Consider the following 13,613-nt stretch of genomic DNA (forward strand, 5'->3'; position numbering starts at 1 on the left):
TCATAAATAAAAAGATAATTCGCTGTTGCGCACTCGAACCTACATTTTCTTGTATTGACAATATTACTTATACTAATCAAACTAAAACTCAATCAACTTATATGTATAAATTAAATATAGTTAATATTATAATAATTAAAAAGTTGTGTTTTAAATTTTTTTATTTAATTTAAGAATTAGAAATAGATTATGATAGAAGAAGACATTGTATAAAAAATTAATTCACTAAACTTTCATTTATTTTTGAAAATGTTTTTTTTAATTAAAAATATGTTTGGTAAAAAAAGTAAAAAAAAATTCCAATGAAAATATATTTGATATTTAATTTTTTATAATAAAAACATACGAACTGAAATTTAAAAAATTACACATTTATATGGATTTGGATTAGGGTAACAAATTTGGTGTTTAAAATAGTTGAAAAAAATATTTTTCCATATTTTCAAGTTGATTATAAGATTCATGTTTGATATTCGTAACTATCATTCTCAACAATATCTTCTCCATAGTGCGTGACTAATCCTTCATTTTCTATAAACATACTAAGAAGATAAGCGCATCACCTTCTCACTTTAAAAGTGTGATAGACCTTGTCACTACACCCTAAAAAATAATTTTTAAACTAATTAAAAAAATTACACATATCATCTTGACCTGGCTGGTATATGATAATTATCTATACCAATTTTAAACTAATTAAAATATTTAAAAAAAAGGGTAAAACATGGAACCATTAAAGCCCAGAAATGTTCAACTCTTATTCTAGCAGTGGGATGCACTGTATAGAATATCTAAACTATGAAGAAATGAAATGACATAAAAGAATATGTAAGTTGCAGTACATAGGTTTTCTTTTCTTTTTTCTCTGGCTGCTATTTTTCATCAGTGAACACTAGTGAGACTGAAGCAAGCAGCAGCATTCTTCAATTCATTATTGGGAACAAGTTCAATTGCTTGTGTTGTTTCTTTTGCTGAATCTTCACAACTGCACCATTCAAACCCACACCATCAATACTTAAATCCCAGTTTAATTCACACACATATATGATCATATATATATATATTGGTTACCTGGAATCATAAGGTTCTTTAGAATGAATAAATGATTGTCTGTCATCGATAGTATCGAAGAAAGGATGAAGTTCATCGTAATCTTGAACAACTTCGTGTTGTTTAACTAAAGGCTGCATGTCTGAAACCAACAGCTGAGATTGAATTGCCATTAATGGATTATTCTCATTGCTGTTGGAGCTGCTGCTATTGTTTGTAGCGAGAAAAGGGTGTTGAATCCACAAAGAATTATTATTATTATTATTATTACTATTACTATTACTATTATTGTTATTATTATTATGGTCCTTAGAATCTACGTAAGAAGAGCAATAACCAATGTTATTACTGTTAGAGTAGGAATGTTGCATCGAAACCGGCATGTCCGATACGGCGGTGAGAAAATTTAGACCGTTCGTAGGTGGTGCCATGCCTAGCTCTAGTTGCGAAGGCACCTCGTGGTGATATTGTCTATACATTTCGAGTTGTGAAAGCACGGAGTGGAATTCCTCTTCGCGTAACTGAATTTGGTAATAAAGCTGACGGATGACACCCAAACAGCCGTAAACGGGGAACTTGTCACGAACATTGGCTTGGTATTTAATAGAACGCATGGCTTCGGCATGTTGAGAAGGATCTAAACTTTTAAGGATTTTAACGATGTTGCTAACGCCGAATAATTTGTGGGCGTTTTGGAAGACTTTGGTTTGGTCGGCAGGGAAATAAGGGGCGAGGAGACATTCGGGGATGCATTTTCGCCTTTGGTATTTGCAGGCGGCGCAGGCGCTGGTGGTGCCACTTTTGAGGGTCATGTTTGCATGGTATCATTAAACAGGGTTAACTGTGGGGGTGAAACACTAAACGGAGAAGAAGGAGCAAAGAAAATAGGGGAAGGGGGGCGTTGAAACTGAAAATAGGGGTTTCGAAATTTGAGGTGAAAAGGTCTGATATCAGCGGATTTGGTGGATGTAAAAAAAAGACCGAGTAAAAAAGAGAAAAGGCGTAATGGAAATGGGAAGTTGGGTTGGGTTTCCAAGTGTGTGACCGTTATCTTAGGGGACATAAATTGGGGAATTTAGGAGAATTCTAATTTTAAGGGGCTGCCTTAGGTTTAGGGTTGGGTACTTGTGTGTCACAAGTGTCGACAGTGGGTAACTTGGCAAACAACTAGTGCAAGATTTTAAAGTTGAACCTTTAATAAATAATTATATATAACACAGTAAGATATATGCGAATGATTCTTGCATTTTCCTTTAATGAAGCATAACATAAGCTTACTTTTAATTATATTTTATATTTGAAATTAAAGTTAAAATTTATTAATATATATATTTATTCAATATTCTAATTTAAAATTTAAAAAAGTTTGATTGTATCTTATATTTAACGATTTAAGCCATTCACTTAATTTTCAAATAATCGCATATTTCAAATATTATGATTGTAACTTCTAGTATAATTGTAGTTTTTTTAAAAAATAAACACTGTATTTCAATTGAAAAAAAAAATCTTGTTAAATCCAAAATAACATCAATTATCTTAAAATTAAAAAAAAATCAAAATTTTATAGTTACATAAGTATCAAAATATATTTTTTTAAAATTCTATAGCTTATTAAATCTATTAATTTTTGCCGTTAATATTGTCTCCTGCTTAGAATCATGAATCCAAAAAAATGGTAAATGTCCTCAATTCAAATTATTATGATTATGATGGTGAAAACATTTCAAATTATTTTAATGTTACATTAAGAATAATAATGAATAATTGTTTATATTTATAATTAATTATTCATTAACATTCATAAATAATATTTATCATTGACAAATAACTTTGAAATCCATAATGCAATAAAAATTTTCTATTCGTAATTATTATACAAAAACTCGAGAGTGGACCCTACTTAGTTCATAAAACCATGATTGAAGAAAAGCATCTACTTAAATATCAAAAATAGTTACAAATCTGGCAATGGTTTGTAGGAAAATGAAGAGGCAGTGAATGGGTGCAATTTCTAAACACAGATGCATGTACATTTCAAAATAGAAACAGCATCAGGGTCACAACAAAATTTTACTATAAGCTGAAATATCATGAGTTGAACACCGTAGGGTCCTGATGTTGACCCATACTTAACCTTCTCTTCAAAATATATTGGGGGAAATAATCTTTTGAACCAAAAAAAAAAAAATCCATCTACAACAGTTTCCATATCTAATATCTTCCCCACTTATAATTGCTATATCCTCCTGTCAACTATCCTTGCTGCATTACATTCTCATTCAATAATGCCATTCATGGCTACCCATTCATATAAAATTTCAGGGGTACTTTTCCCCCTCGACTGGAGCCACTTTATCAGGAAGTTCCAAAATTCTTTGGTACATCATATCTTCCCTTAAAAACGACTTCACTTTCTCCTACAAAAACTCAAAGGAGTCCCAAAATTCTTCCCTTTCCTTTATACATCACAACTCTGGATTTACTATAACAAAACATCTCTGGCTTTCCTCTGGAACCAATTTTGCATATTTTTACAGTATAAACTGCAATGTGACTATGAACAACACTTCACTTGATAGCGAACCGAAGCCAAAACCCATGTTAAGCTCAATGCTATCTTTGTGTATCATTATGACAAGATTTGACAAAAAATTCTTTAGTTTACAGCTTCAAAGAAAAGAACCTGTGGTTGCAAGCACCCCCGTTTGCACATTGTAAGAACATCAGCCCAGCTACCAATTACCTGAACATCAAAAATCAGTTTTGTAGTACCAGAGATTAGAGAATACACTGGATGACATGACATGCCATACATCCATAATAGAACACAAACTTACCTTGACAGTTTGGTCATCATACATAACCCATCTTTCATGATCATGACTATAGGCAAAACAATGATAATGTTGCCCATAATAGCAAACCTGAGAGTTTAAAATCAAACCTTAAAAATAATGTCCAATAATCACCCCTATTTCTGCATTTTAAAATTTGTACTCCAAATTAAAACACAAACACGTGCAAAGAGGAAAATAGACTGCGCATTCGTACCACAGAGACCAAGTTATGCTTATTCTTGGGATCAATACCCCGATAAAGCACACTAATATCTATTTCATTAGTTAAGGCAGCCAGTGTTGCTGCTATGTCATCAGCACTTTCACATGTATTCTGCCAACCGAGAACTGCAAGACCAAAAATGATAATGATTTTAGAAGTATAAACCACTGAGTAACCAAGTATAAATTCATTTAATAACTTCAAGCACAACCTGTAGTGAAAACATGTGGTGGATTTGAGAGAATGTGATGGACATAGTTGAGCTTCCCACAGCCACCAGCCTCTTGATCACAAGCTAATTGATGGTTCCTCTCCACAAGATTTAAAAGCTCATCAAAGGAGCTTTCTTCACTCATAACCTGAAAGGTAAAAAAATGTTTTGTTAGGAATAACCAAGAAAAGAAAATTGTTCAAAAGGAGTTCTAGAGTTCTTTTTTCCATGCGCAAAGGATAGACACCTTCATTGTTCGCAGTGCACTGGCATTTATGTTATGAAAGAAAGTAGTGTACTTCAAATGTCTGGACTCCACACCACAACTGTAGCAATTCATTCGTTCAAAGATATCCATTCCAAAAAGAGAATGCACTGTACAAGCACTATTTGCACAATCCCAAGAGCCCGTGCAGTTGCTGTCCATAGAATCAGCATCAGAAACACTTGAAGCAGAAGTGAAAGACCGATGAAGGCAATCAAATATTACGGCCAATACTTCAGAAGCATCGTTCATCTGACCCTGTAAATTGCTAGTATCTTTGTCAAATCTTTCAAACATAGACATCCATCTAAAATCGTAATTTTGAGTAATGATGGGATAGCTAACAATTAGAAATGCGATGTAGAATAAGCACTGATTTTACCTCTTGGAAAAAGTTACTATCTGGATACAAGTTGCTAAGGGCTATTCTAAGTGATGTAGGGGCTACTGGTTCTCTCCGTGCATCACTAGATGCGATGTTCAGGGCAGTGAAAATTTCATATAGTGCGCAGATAACACATGGATCTCCCACATGAACATGATCTGATGCTGATCTCCGCAAGAATTCATCACGAAACCGTCTCAAGTGCCACAATGACTGAAGTTAATACCAAAGGCAGCAAATGATTAGAAAGGGAAGATTACATAGAGGGCCAAGTTTAAGGACGGTGGGCTGAAAGGGACCAGGAATTACAGTACGAGAAAAACTAACCTGTATAATAACATTCAGAAAGCAATTATATTCGCCAACATCATTCAGCAGACCTGTACCAAACATTTCAGTTTCTTTCAAACCTTCACCGGAGACCTCATTTGGTGAGACACCATGGGTTTTTACTTCCAAAGGTACCCTTTCTACTGCTTTCAAACTTGAAGCCAAGGGAAATCTCTGTTGTGCTTGGTATGTGTCTGAAAAATGACAATAACAAGGTTAGAAAGCTGCTCAAGCAGACCATCTACTCAAGAAAAATGAAAATTAGAAACTTAACGCCGAGACCATGTTTAACGGTATGTGCAGCTTTGCAGCCAAGCTGCAATCAATCATAAAGAACAACACTACACAACAGAACTATACTACAGTAAGGAATACCTCTGTTACAACAAAAAGTATCAGTCCAATTTATAAAAGTGGAACTTATCTCAGCAACTGACTGCCAAATACCGGTACACTCGCTAGAGTTGAGCTACAACTACCAAGTTAAATACAAATGCATGCATGTGAGATTATTCATGCACCAACACAATAGACTGCCAAATACAGGTACATGCAATAGAGTTTAGCCAAAACTACAAAGTTAAATATAAATGCATAACTAGGCAGCTCATTGTCAAAAAAATTTCGCACTTTAGCCAATCAGATTGAGGACACCAACACTTAACCTTTGTAACAAATACCCAGGAAAAAGTGTTTCACCTGAGTTTGTCTCAACAAAAACTGTAGAAAAGCATTATTGACTGCAAAATCTTCCTTAAAGAAGAACGGATATTTTTCTTTTACCAATAAAAAATTCATAGGCGAAATCGTCTTAAAGTCTGTTCATGAGATGCTAATGAGAAAATGGGTGAGAATTTACCGAACATACACTAAAACAGTTATATGGATGACTTGTTTCAAGATACCTAATCTCAAGTACAAATTTGTAAGTGTAGGGAAACAATAAGAAGCATGAAAAAGTAAATGCGGTAAGGACATTACCAAGACTTTGGCGAATGGCCGTCTTAAGGTCTGCTTGGAACCTTTCTTCGTCATCTTCCTCAGCTTGCAGTTGTCTTAAAGTCTTTGTACCACCTTCCCCAGATACAGGAGCAGCTGGTTTTACAGAAACACCCACATCGACTTAGTTCCCAAAAGTTGGACAAATAAATTAGAAAAGCAGCTTACCACATAAAAACTAACAATAATAAAAAAATATTAACACAAATTCACAATGATAGATGGTCTATAACCATTATGGCACGGTGATCAGAGCAGAATGTGGAATGGGATAGCATATAATAATGATTATATTTCCTCATACAACTTCATACACTTTATTCCTTGTATTCTAAAGCTTAGATAGTCATTTTCCCTCTACATAGTATAGATAGATAATAAGAGAATGCATGTGGAACAGGTTAACATAGAATAATTTTTGCAGCTAACAAAATTAAGCAGGAAAATGTAACTTTCCAAAAGAAAACGTGGCAAGCATTATATCTATACAATCTCATACTTAATTTTGTATACCTAATAGTATAATACAAGGTAGCCAAAAGAATATTTTGAATAAGCAAAACAGAAAGAGAAGATAGGCCAATATTATAAGGATAAGAGTGTGGGTGCATGAGCACATATGTCTAGACTTGAGATCCAGTAAATCAAAAAGCTCCAGCTCATCAAACCATAGATTTATTGTAGCATCAAAATAAGCTTTACCACTGTCCATGGGGCCACCATCAACATATCCAACTTGTTCTTCCACGTTGCCATGAGAGATTCTACTTTGAATGTTTTGATTTTCAGATGACGAGACTTGATACTTTCCATCAAGAAATTTGTTGTTACCCTTATGTCGTCGACCCTTTCTTCCTGTCCATTGATTACTAGGAAAAAAACCATCATCTGGGACAGCACCCCTAGTGCCGGATGTAATAGAAGTCACTGGCACAGCTGAACCATTGGCAGCGCTCATTGGTATGCTTTCCAATTTGTTTGCGACCCCGCTCCTTGGTGCCAAATGTTGCTGAAAAGAAAGTTTATAAACTTTTCTGATTATCTCATCATGGTTCCTATAAAGGTAACAGCATGAAGCACATCTTGGCATGATATCTTTCCAACTTTCCATCTCATCATGCATAAAGGAAAGAGTCACCAACATAATGCTCACCTGAATATCTAGATTACCAGCATCCAAACATGCATCATGCAATCCATCAACCGCTTTCTCTGCATGCGTTTGAATAGTTCTTGTATTTTGCTCTGCAAGGTGCTTCGGTTTAGCCCCATTCTCAATCCATCTTTGATACTCCAAAGTCTCCTCAAGCATCCTTTCCTCTTCTTCGAGCTCTATTTTTCGTCTAAATTCCTCTTCTTGCTGTTTTAAGTCATCATTATTCACAGAAACAACTTTAGAATCTAGATGGTCACCATCAGCTGCCCCAGAACTGCAAGAAACACACATGAAAATGCACATTAATATTAAACTATACCAAAAGGTACTATCACCACTTGCAAAGAGAAGAATGATCAGAATAGACAATGAGAATATGCGAATGGAGAACAGCAGGAAATATACACTTGCTCAGCAGTCTCATCATTTAGCATATGCAGCTCATTTCCACCATAACCCTGAAACAGTAAGAAAACATTAGACCTGCACCATGGAACATGCAATTTAAGTTACTAGCAGCTGAATATTAAAAAATAAAAAGTGGCAATACCTTTGAATCCTTGGATTTTCTGAACTCCTTGTTCTTTTTCTTATCCTTGACTTTCTCCTGAGAATGTCTGGAATTACCACTTCCTCCTCGAGCAACCTTCTTAGCGTCACGTGCAAGCTCTGCTAAAAATGCTTCTCTCGCAGCATCAGATTTCTCAGTGGCATCTTTCTCAGCCATGTCCTCCAAGTGTGCCTGAATTTAAAAATGATAAATAAATAGATAAAAAAACATATCACGATATGGCATAGTCTATATGAAATAGAACACATAAATCCAATTAGCTTAATACAAACCCTCAAGTATGATTTCACTAAAGGCAGCATTATTGACTGATAATCATGTGCAGATACAGACTCAAGTTTGAGTTCCAACTGCTGCATCCCAGTAACGTTTCGCATAATTCGTGCATCGATTTTGCTTAGCTGCTTGACAAAATGAAATAATTAAGAATGGCAGGTTAAGAATCAATTCTTTATATTGAAAGTTGCACCTAAAGCAAATGACAGACCTCTAGAGATAATTGTTCCTTCTGTCTCTGAATGGCAACTTCTATGTAGGTGTCCGCTTGATGCAGATAATCCTTAGCTCTCCAGTCATCATCTTCCCCAGATTCCAAGTCACACAACTGAGAAGTCACACCAGCATAAGTATTCTCATAGCCAAATTGATTGATATTCAGTGCTTCTGCTTCTTGTAAAACATTTGTAATAGCATCTAACTCAAATCTACTGCTAAGGAACATATCATCACTCTCAGTCTCAACAAGTTCTTCTCTGTGCTTTCTAAGGACAGATTCGTAGCTTTGATGAACAAATTCAGTGGCAGTCTCCCTCTTCTTACCTTCTTCAAGACAGAGATCCTCTAAAGCTTGCAATGCTTCCTCGTAGCTCATATGGTCACATTTTCTCTCACAGAGACTCTGTAGGTGATAAAACTCCTTCTCCAGCATCTGGAGAATTTCTAGTCCTTGCTGTGTTTTCTCTGCTTTCATGTGTACCCATGATGCCAATTGATACTGACTTGAGGGGCCTGAAAAGATCCAGGACAGCAGAGCATCAGCATCCTGTACAAACTCATTTCCATTGCTACCTCTGGACTTTTCCATGGCAGAATCTTCTATTGCTGCATCAGGCAATAAATGTTCGTCCAAGAGGAGACACGAAGCATCTGCATTAAGAACAATCTTCTCCTTAACCTCAAGAATCTTAGTAGCACCATGCACATCATCCACAGGAGCAGTCTTCTCAGAGTATCTAGCCAGACCGCAAGAATGAGATAAGTCCTGTAGGAATTTGAGAACTTTTCTAAGCTGTGTAGATCCCAGAAAACAGATACACATGGGAGTTTGATCTATGCCATGATTTAGAAGCTGAGAACCAGAAACCAGACTCTGCAACTCATCCATTGTGAACTGTATCACCTTGTTAAGATGGCTAGCAGCAAGGTACTTATGTCTAATAAGCAGTTCAAATGTGGCATGAATTCTTTCAAGCAACTTTGCACGCTCAGCATCAGCCACTGTTGGCCAACAATCAACAAGGGGATATGTTACAGAACCCTTGTTTCCATCGCATCCTTTGCACTCAATGCTAGAAACTTTCTCACAAACATTACCCTCTACACTACCACAACTGTAACTAACCCCAACGATTTCCTTTGCAGGAGATGACTCCCATGCATCATCAAAGCAATCATTACACTGCTCATTACGGTCCCCAATCATTTTAATTGCAGCAGAAATATCCAAAGGATTCCAAGAACAGTTAAGGAGCATCTCTATCCACTCACTATCAATACTCTGTGGCAACACGTTCTGCATTTTTGGTATGAGGTTCCCCATATGCTCCTGAACAACATGCTGCATATGAGACTCTGAATCCGCAAATTTTTCACTACACCTACAACAAACCCAAAAGTTCCAAGTCTTATAAGCCTCCGCAAATTCTAAAGCCTCTGATAAGACATCACTTGCCAATTCATCTTTCACCAAACCAAAATGCGCTTTGATGTCACTAACCCTAATTCTAAGCAGATCTCTCTTCAAGTCAATGCTCATTGAATTCCAATATGATCGAACCCAATCTTTCCTTTCAGCTGTAGAACCATTCTTCCTCCTCCTCCTATCTGCTCCTCTTTGCCCGCTTCCTGAAGTTAAATCCAGTTCATCCTTCTCGCCCTTGCTTTGCAACTGTGGTGAAGAAGAAGGTGCTTCAGATTTCTGCTGCTGCAACAACCTAGCAGCAGCAACTCTAACCTCAATTTCTTTCCTTCTTTCTTCTGGTGTCTTCGTAGCTTTCTTGATCTCATTAGGCCTTCTCGATGGCACTAGCCTAACCTCCATTGGATCATCAGTCACTCTCCGGACCGGAATAAACCTGAATTTCTCTTCTCCACTCCCCAAATTCTTCATCCAAGTAGAAATTGAAGCGATATGTGATTTCTGTATCAACGACCTAAGCTCACTTTGCACTTGCAAAATCCTCGCTTCCGCAGTTAATGTTTGCTGTTGACTTTCTTCTTGTAAGCTTTCTTTAGCGGGATCCACCGGATTCTCAATGGCCAACGCGCGTTCGCATTCTTGAACCACTTCTTCATACTCTTTTGCATCGTTGGCCGTGTCATACAGTAAATTAGCATAAAAATGAGCAAATTCGATGGAGTTGGGTGATAACTCTACAGCTTTTCTGGCTGAATCTATCGCGCTTTTCAAATGCCGATTTTTAGCGTTGGGGTCATCCATGATGGACGCCACTTTCAAGCACACCGTGCCTTGAACGCGGTGAACTAGAGCGGCCTGAGCCGAGTTCTCGTGACGAGTGCACGATTCTTTCATCAACCGAAGCGCTTTCGTATGGTTGCCACGTCGGAGTGCCGTTAGGGCTCGCTCACAGTCAGCCTTAACCACAGACGACGAAGACGAACCATTCGATTCATCCGGAACACCAGCCGATACCCCGACCTTCGCATTATTCCCACTCAACTCAGCTTCACCTGAATCATTAACGACATTCACTGGCGCCGGAAACTGTTTTGAGCGCGGAGCAACGTTCTTCTTCTTGTGCCCCATCGATTATTATCTCAATCGAATCAACATGCATAAATCTTTCTTTTTCTTTTTTCTTTTTCCTTTTCCTCTTTTCTCCTTGTGCTTTATCAATATATTTCCAGAGAAAAGATTTCAGAAAGAAAGAAAGAAAGAAAGAAGATGAACTTACTGGAAATGCGAGGGATAAAGTCGTAAATTCAGAAAGTACGATGACGGAAAATGATCGGCGATGAAACCGAAGCGTTAAAATAGCTTCGTAGTCGTCGTCTTCGTCTTCTTCTTCTCCAAGAGTGTGACAGACAAAGGCACCTATTCCATGGAAGGAAGAGGGTGAGACTTTGATTCGCGAGAAAGCTAAAATGGGGATTAACCAATTTTAATTTATATATAATTAATAACGATAAATTTTATTACTTAATGCTAAGCCCACTTTCCTTTTTTTTTTTAATATTTAACATATACATGAACCATTAAATTTATTAGATTAATTTTGGCTTTTTTTCGTTTTTAAAATAGTAAATATTATATTTCATTATTTTTATATAATAACTATGTTAAAAACAATATAATTTTCAAATTAAATTTATTTTTAATATTAATTTACTTTTTAAATTATAAAAATGAGAAATGTTATACGTTATTTAGAAGGAAGATGTGAAGAATAATAGAATATAAAATTTTCAGGAAAGGTGAAGCTTTTCACACCAACCAACGAAGGGTAGGTGTAAGCAATTTAAACTTTGTAAAAGAAAATATTAGCTTTTTGTGATAAAAGATATTATCTTTTTTAATTATTTAATAATTTAATTCGTTCATGCATAATTTATACATGTAATAACAAAATGATGTCGTGTTAATTATGTACGGATTAATTTTTAATAATAAAAATTATTTTTTTAATAAAAAGATTAATTTACTCTTTAATTTAATATATATGAATTAATTTATTTAATTTTTTTAAATAAAAAAAAAACAAAATATAATTCAACTTTCAATATAAAAGTCTTCATAAAAATTAACTAATTTTAATTTATAAATAATTAATAATAATAATAATAAATTTTATTTCTTCATGCAAATTCTCACAAGTTTTGCATGAGATATATTTTATATATTTTTATATATAATAAATCTAAATCAAGGTTGCAAGTGATGTCAGTTGTTCAAGTCAATTATTTTATTATTTATGATTTTTTATTATTTTATAAGAGTTATATTAAAATGTGATTTTAATCTATGAAATACAAGTTATATATTCACATTAGATTTTATACACAATTTTTATTAATAAGCTAAAAATATTTAAAATTAATATTTTATATATCATAATATTAACATCACGTTTAAAATATTTTAACTTTTTTCGCATTAAGTTTTTTTTACAATAACATTAAATATATAAAATTTTAAAATCAATTTTTTTAAAAATATATTTTCATGGGGGAATGATTCCAAATATTCATCCTCTAGTGGCCCAAACTATACTAGGGATCAATTCTTCCAAATTCCTTAGGGGATCGAAATTGGAGACAATTGACTAAATACAAAATCATTTTCTTTATCCATTTAAAAATAAATAATTTTATATATTTAAATTAAATAAATAATCCAATAAATTGCTTTTTAAGTAAATTTTTAGTTATTATCATTTAATTTTTAGTAAATAAATGTATATAAACATTTAATTTTTAGTTATTATCAAATCAATCTATTTCAGATATAATAAATGGAAGGGAGGTTGATTACTTAGACCAAGTGGGCATAGGCTGTGTTTCTTAATGGAACAAATGGCATCTTAAGTATAAGTATTTGATGTCAAATAAATTGAGATCTTGATGTTTACTTGCAACTGATAGGGAAAGAGATGTCTCATTATCCATATTTATAAATATAAAAAATGATTTTAAAAGTCTAAAAATAATCAACAGGAGACACGCATAACATGCATGTTTCTTTATGTTTACAATTTTAACACAACATAAAATTAAAACCAGTGCTGATATTTATATTGTAATCCTGGGATTAAAATTAATTGTGAAATTTTTATTTTTTAAAAATGGATAATAAGAAATTTTGAATATTGAATCATAAAGCAAATATAAAAGGTATAAAAAATAATTTTTATAAATAAATAATAAATAATCAAAATTCATTAAAAGTATTTATGTTGGAATGGTTTTTTTTTTATAATTGGGAGTGGAGGGTGGAATTACTTAATGTACTTGCCACTAGATTAAGGGGTTGTTGGCAGAGGCAAAGCTAGGAAATTTTTTAGAGGAGTTAAAATTAAATTGTAATTTTTATGATAGTTAAATTGTAATTTCACCATTTAAATAAATTATTTCTTTATAAAGTTTAAAGGATTAAATCAAATTTTTATCATTTTTAAGGGGACAAAGTGTAATTTTACCTTTATTAATTTAAATTTTTAAAAAAATTTAAAAGACCTAAATAAAAAAATTTCTATTTTAAGGGGGCAGGCCCCTTACCAACCCCTAGCTACTCACCTCTAGGGGTGTGCATAATTCGGGTAAAACCGAAAAAATTCGGTTAACCGA

The 13,613-nt window shown here is 34.2% G+C and overlaps 2 protein-coding genes across 2 annotated transcripts; both read right to left on the reverse strand.

The window, feature by feature from the left end:
- Nucleotides 1-704: 704 nt before the first annotated feature.
- LOC121209610 (LOB domain-containing protein 27) lies at nt 705-2,016 on the reverse strand. The gene is made up of 2 exons (XM_041080561.1): nt 1,072-2,016; nt 705-985 (listed from the first exon to the last, which is right to left on the reverse strand). The coding sequence occupies exons 1-2, from the start codon at nt 1,860-1,862 to the stop codon at nt 883-885; spliced, it is 894 nt and encodes a 297-aa protein (XP_040936495.1). The 5' UTR covers nt 1,863-2,016; the 3' UTR covers nt 705-882.
- Nucleotides 2,017-2,850: 834 nt separating this feature from the next.
- On the reverse strand, nt 2,851-11,418 carry LOC121209611 (uncharacterized). Its single transcript, XM_041080562.1, has 14 exons — nt 8,518-11,418; nt 8,303-8,431; nt 8,010-8,201; nt 7,865-7,917; nt 7,457-7,733; nt 7,006-7,312; nt 6,286-6,399; nt 5,302-5,498; nt 4,972-5,187; nt 4,572-4,847; nt 4,325-4,472; nt 4,105-4,238; nt 3,891-3,977; nt 2,851-3,796 (listed from the first exon to the last, which is right to left on the reverse strand). The coding sequence occupies exons 1-14, from the start codon at nt 11,074-11,076 to the stop codon at nt 3,710-3,712; spliced, it is 4,776 nt and encodes a 1,591-aa protein (XP_040936496.1). The 5' UTR covers nt 11,077-11,418; the 3' UTR covers nt 2,851-3,709.
- Nucleotides 11,419-13,613: the final 2,195 nt, after the last annotated feature.

The sequence above is a fragment of the Gossypium hirsutum genome, chromosome A11, assembly GCF_007990345.1.
Source record: "Gossypium hirsutum isolate 1008001.06 chromosome A11, Gossypium_hirsutum_v2.1, whole genome shotgun sequence".
Classification (NCBI taxonomy): domain Eukaryota; kingdom Viridiplantae; phylum Streptophyta; class Magnoliopsida; order Malvales; family Malvaceae; genus Gossypium; species Gossypium hirsutum.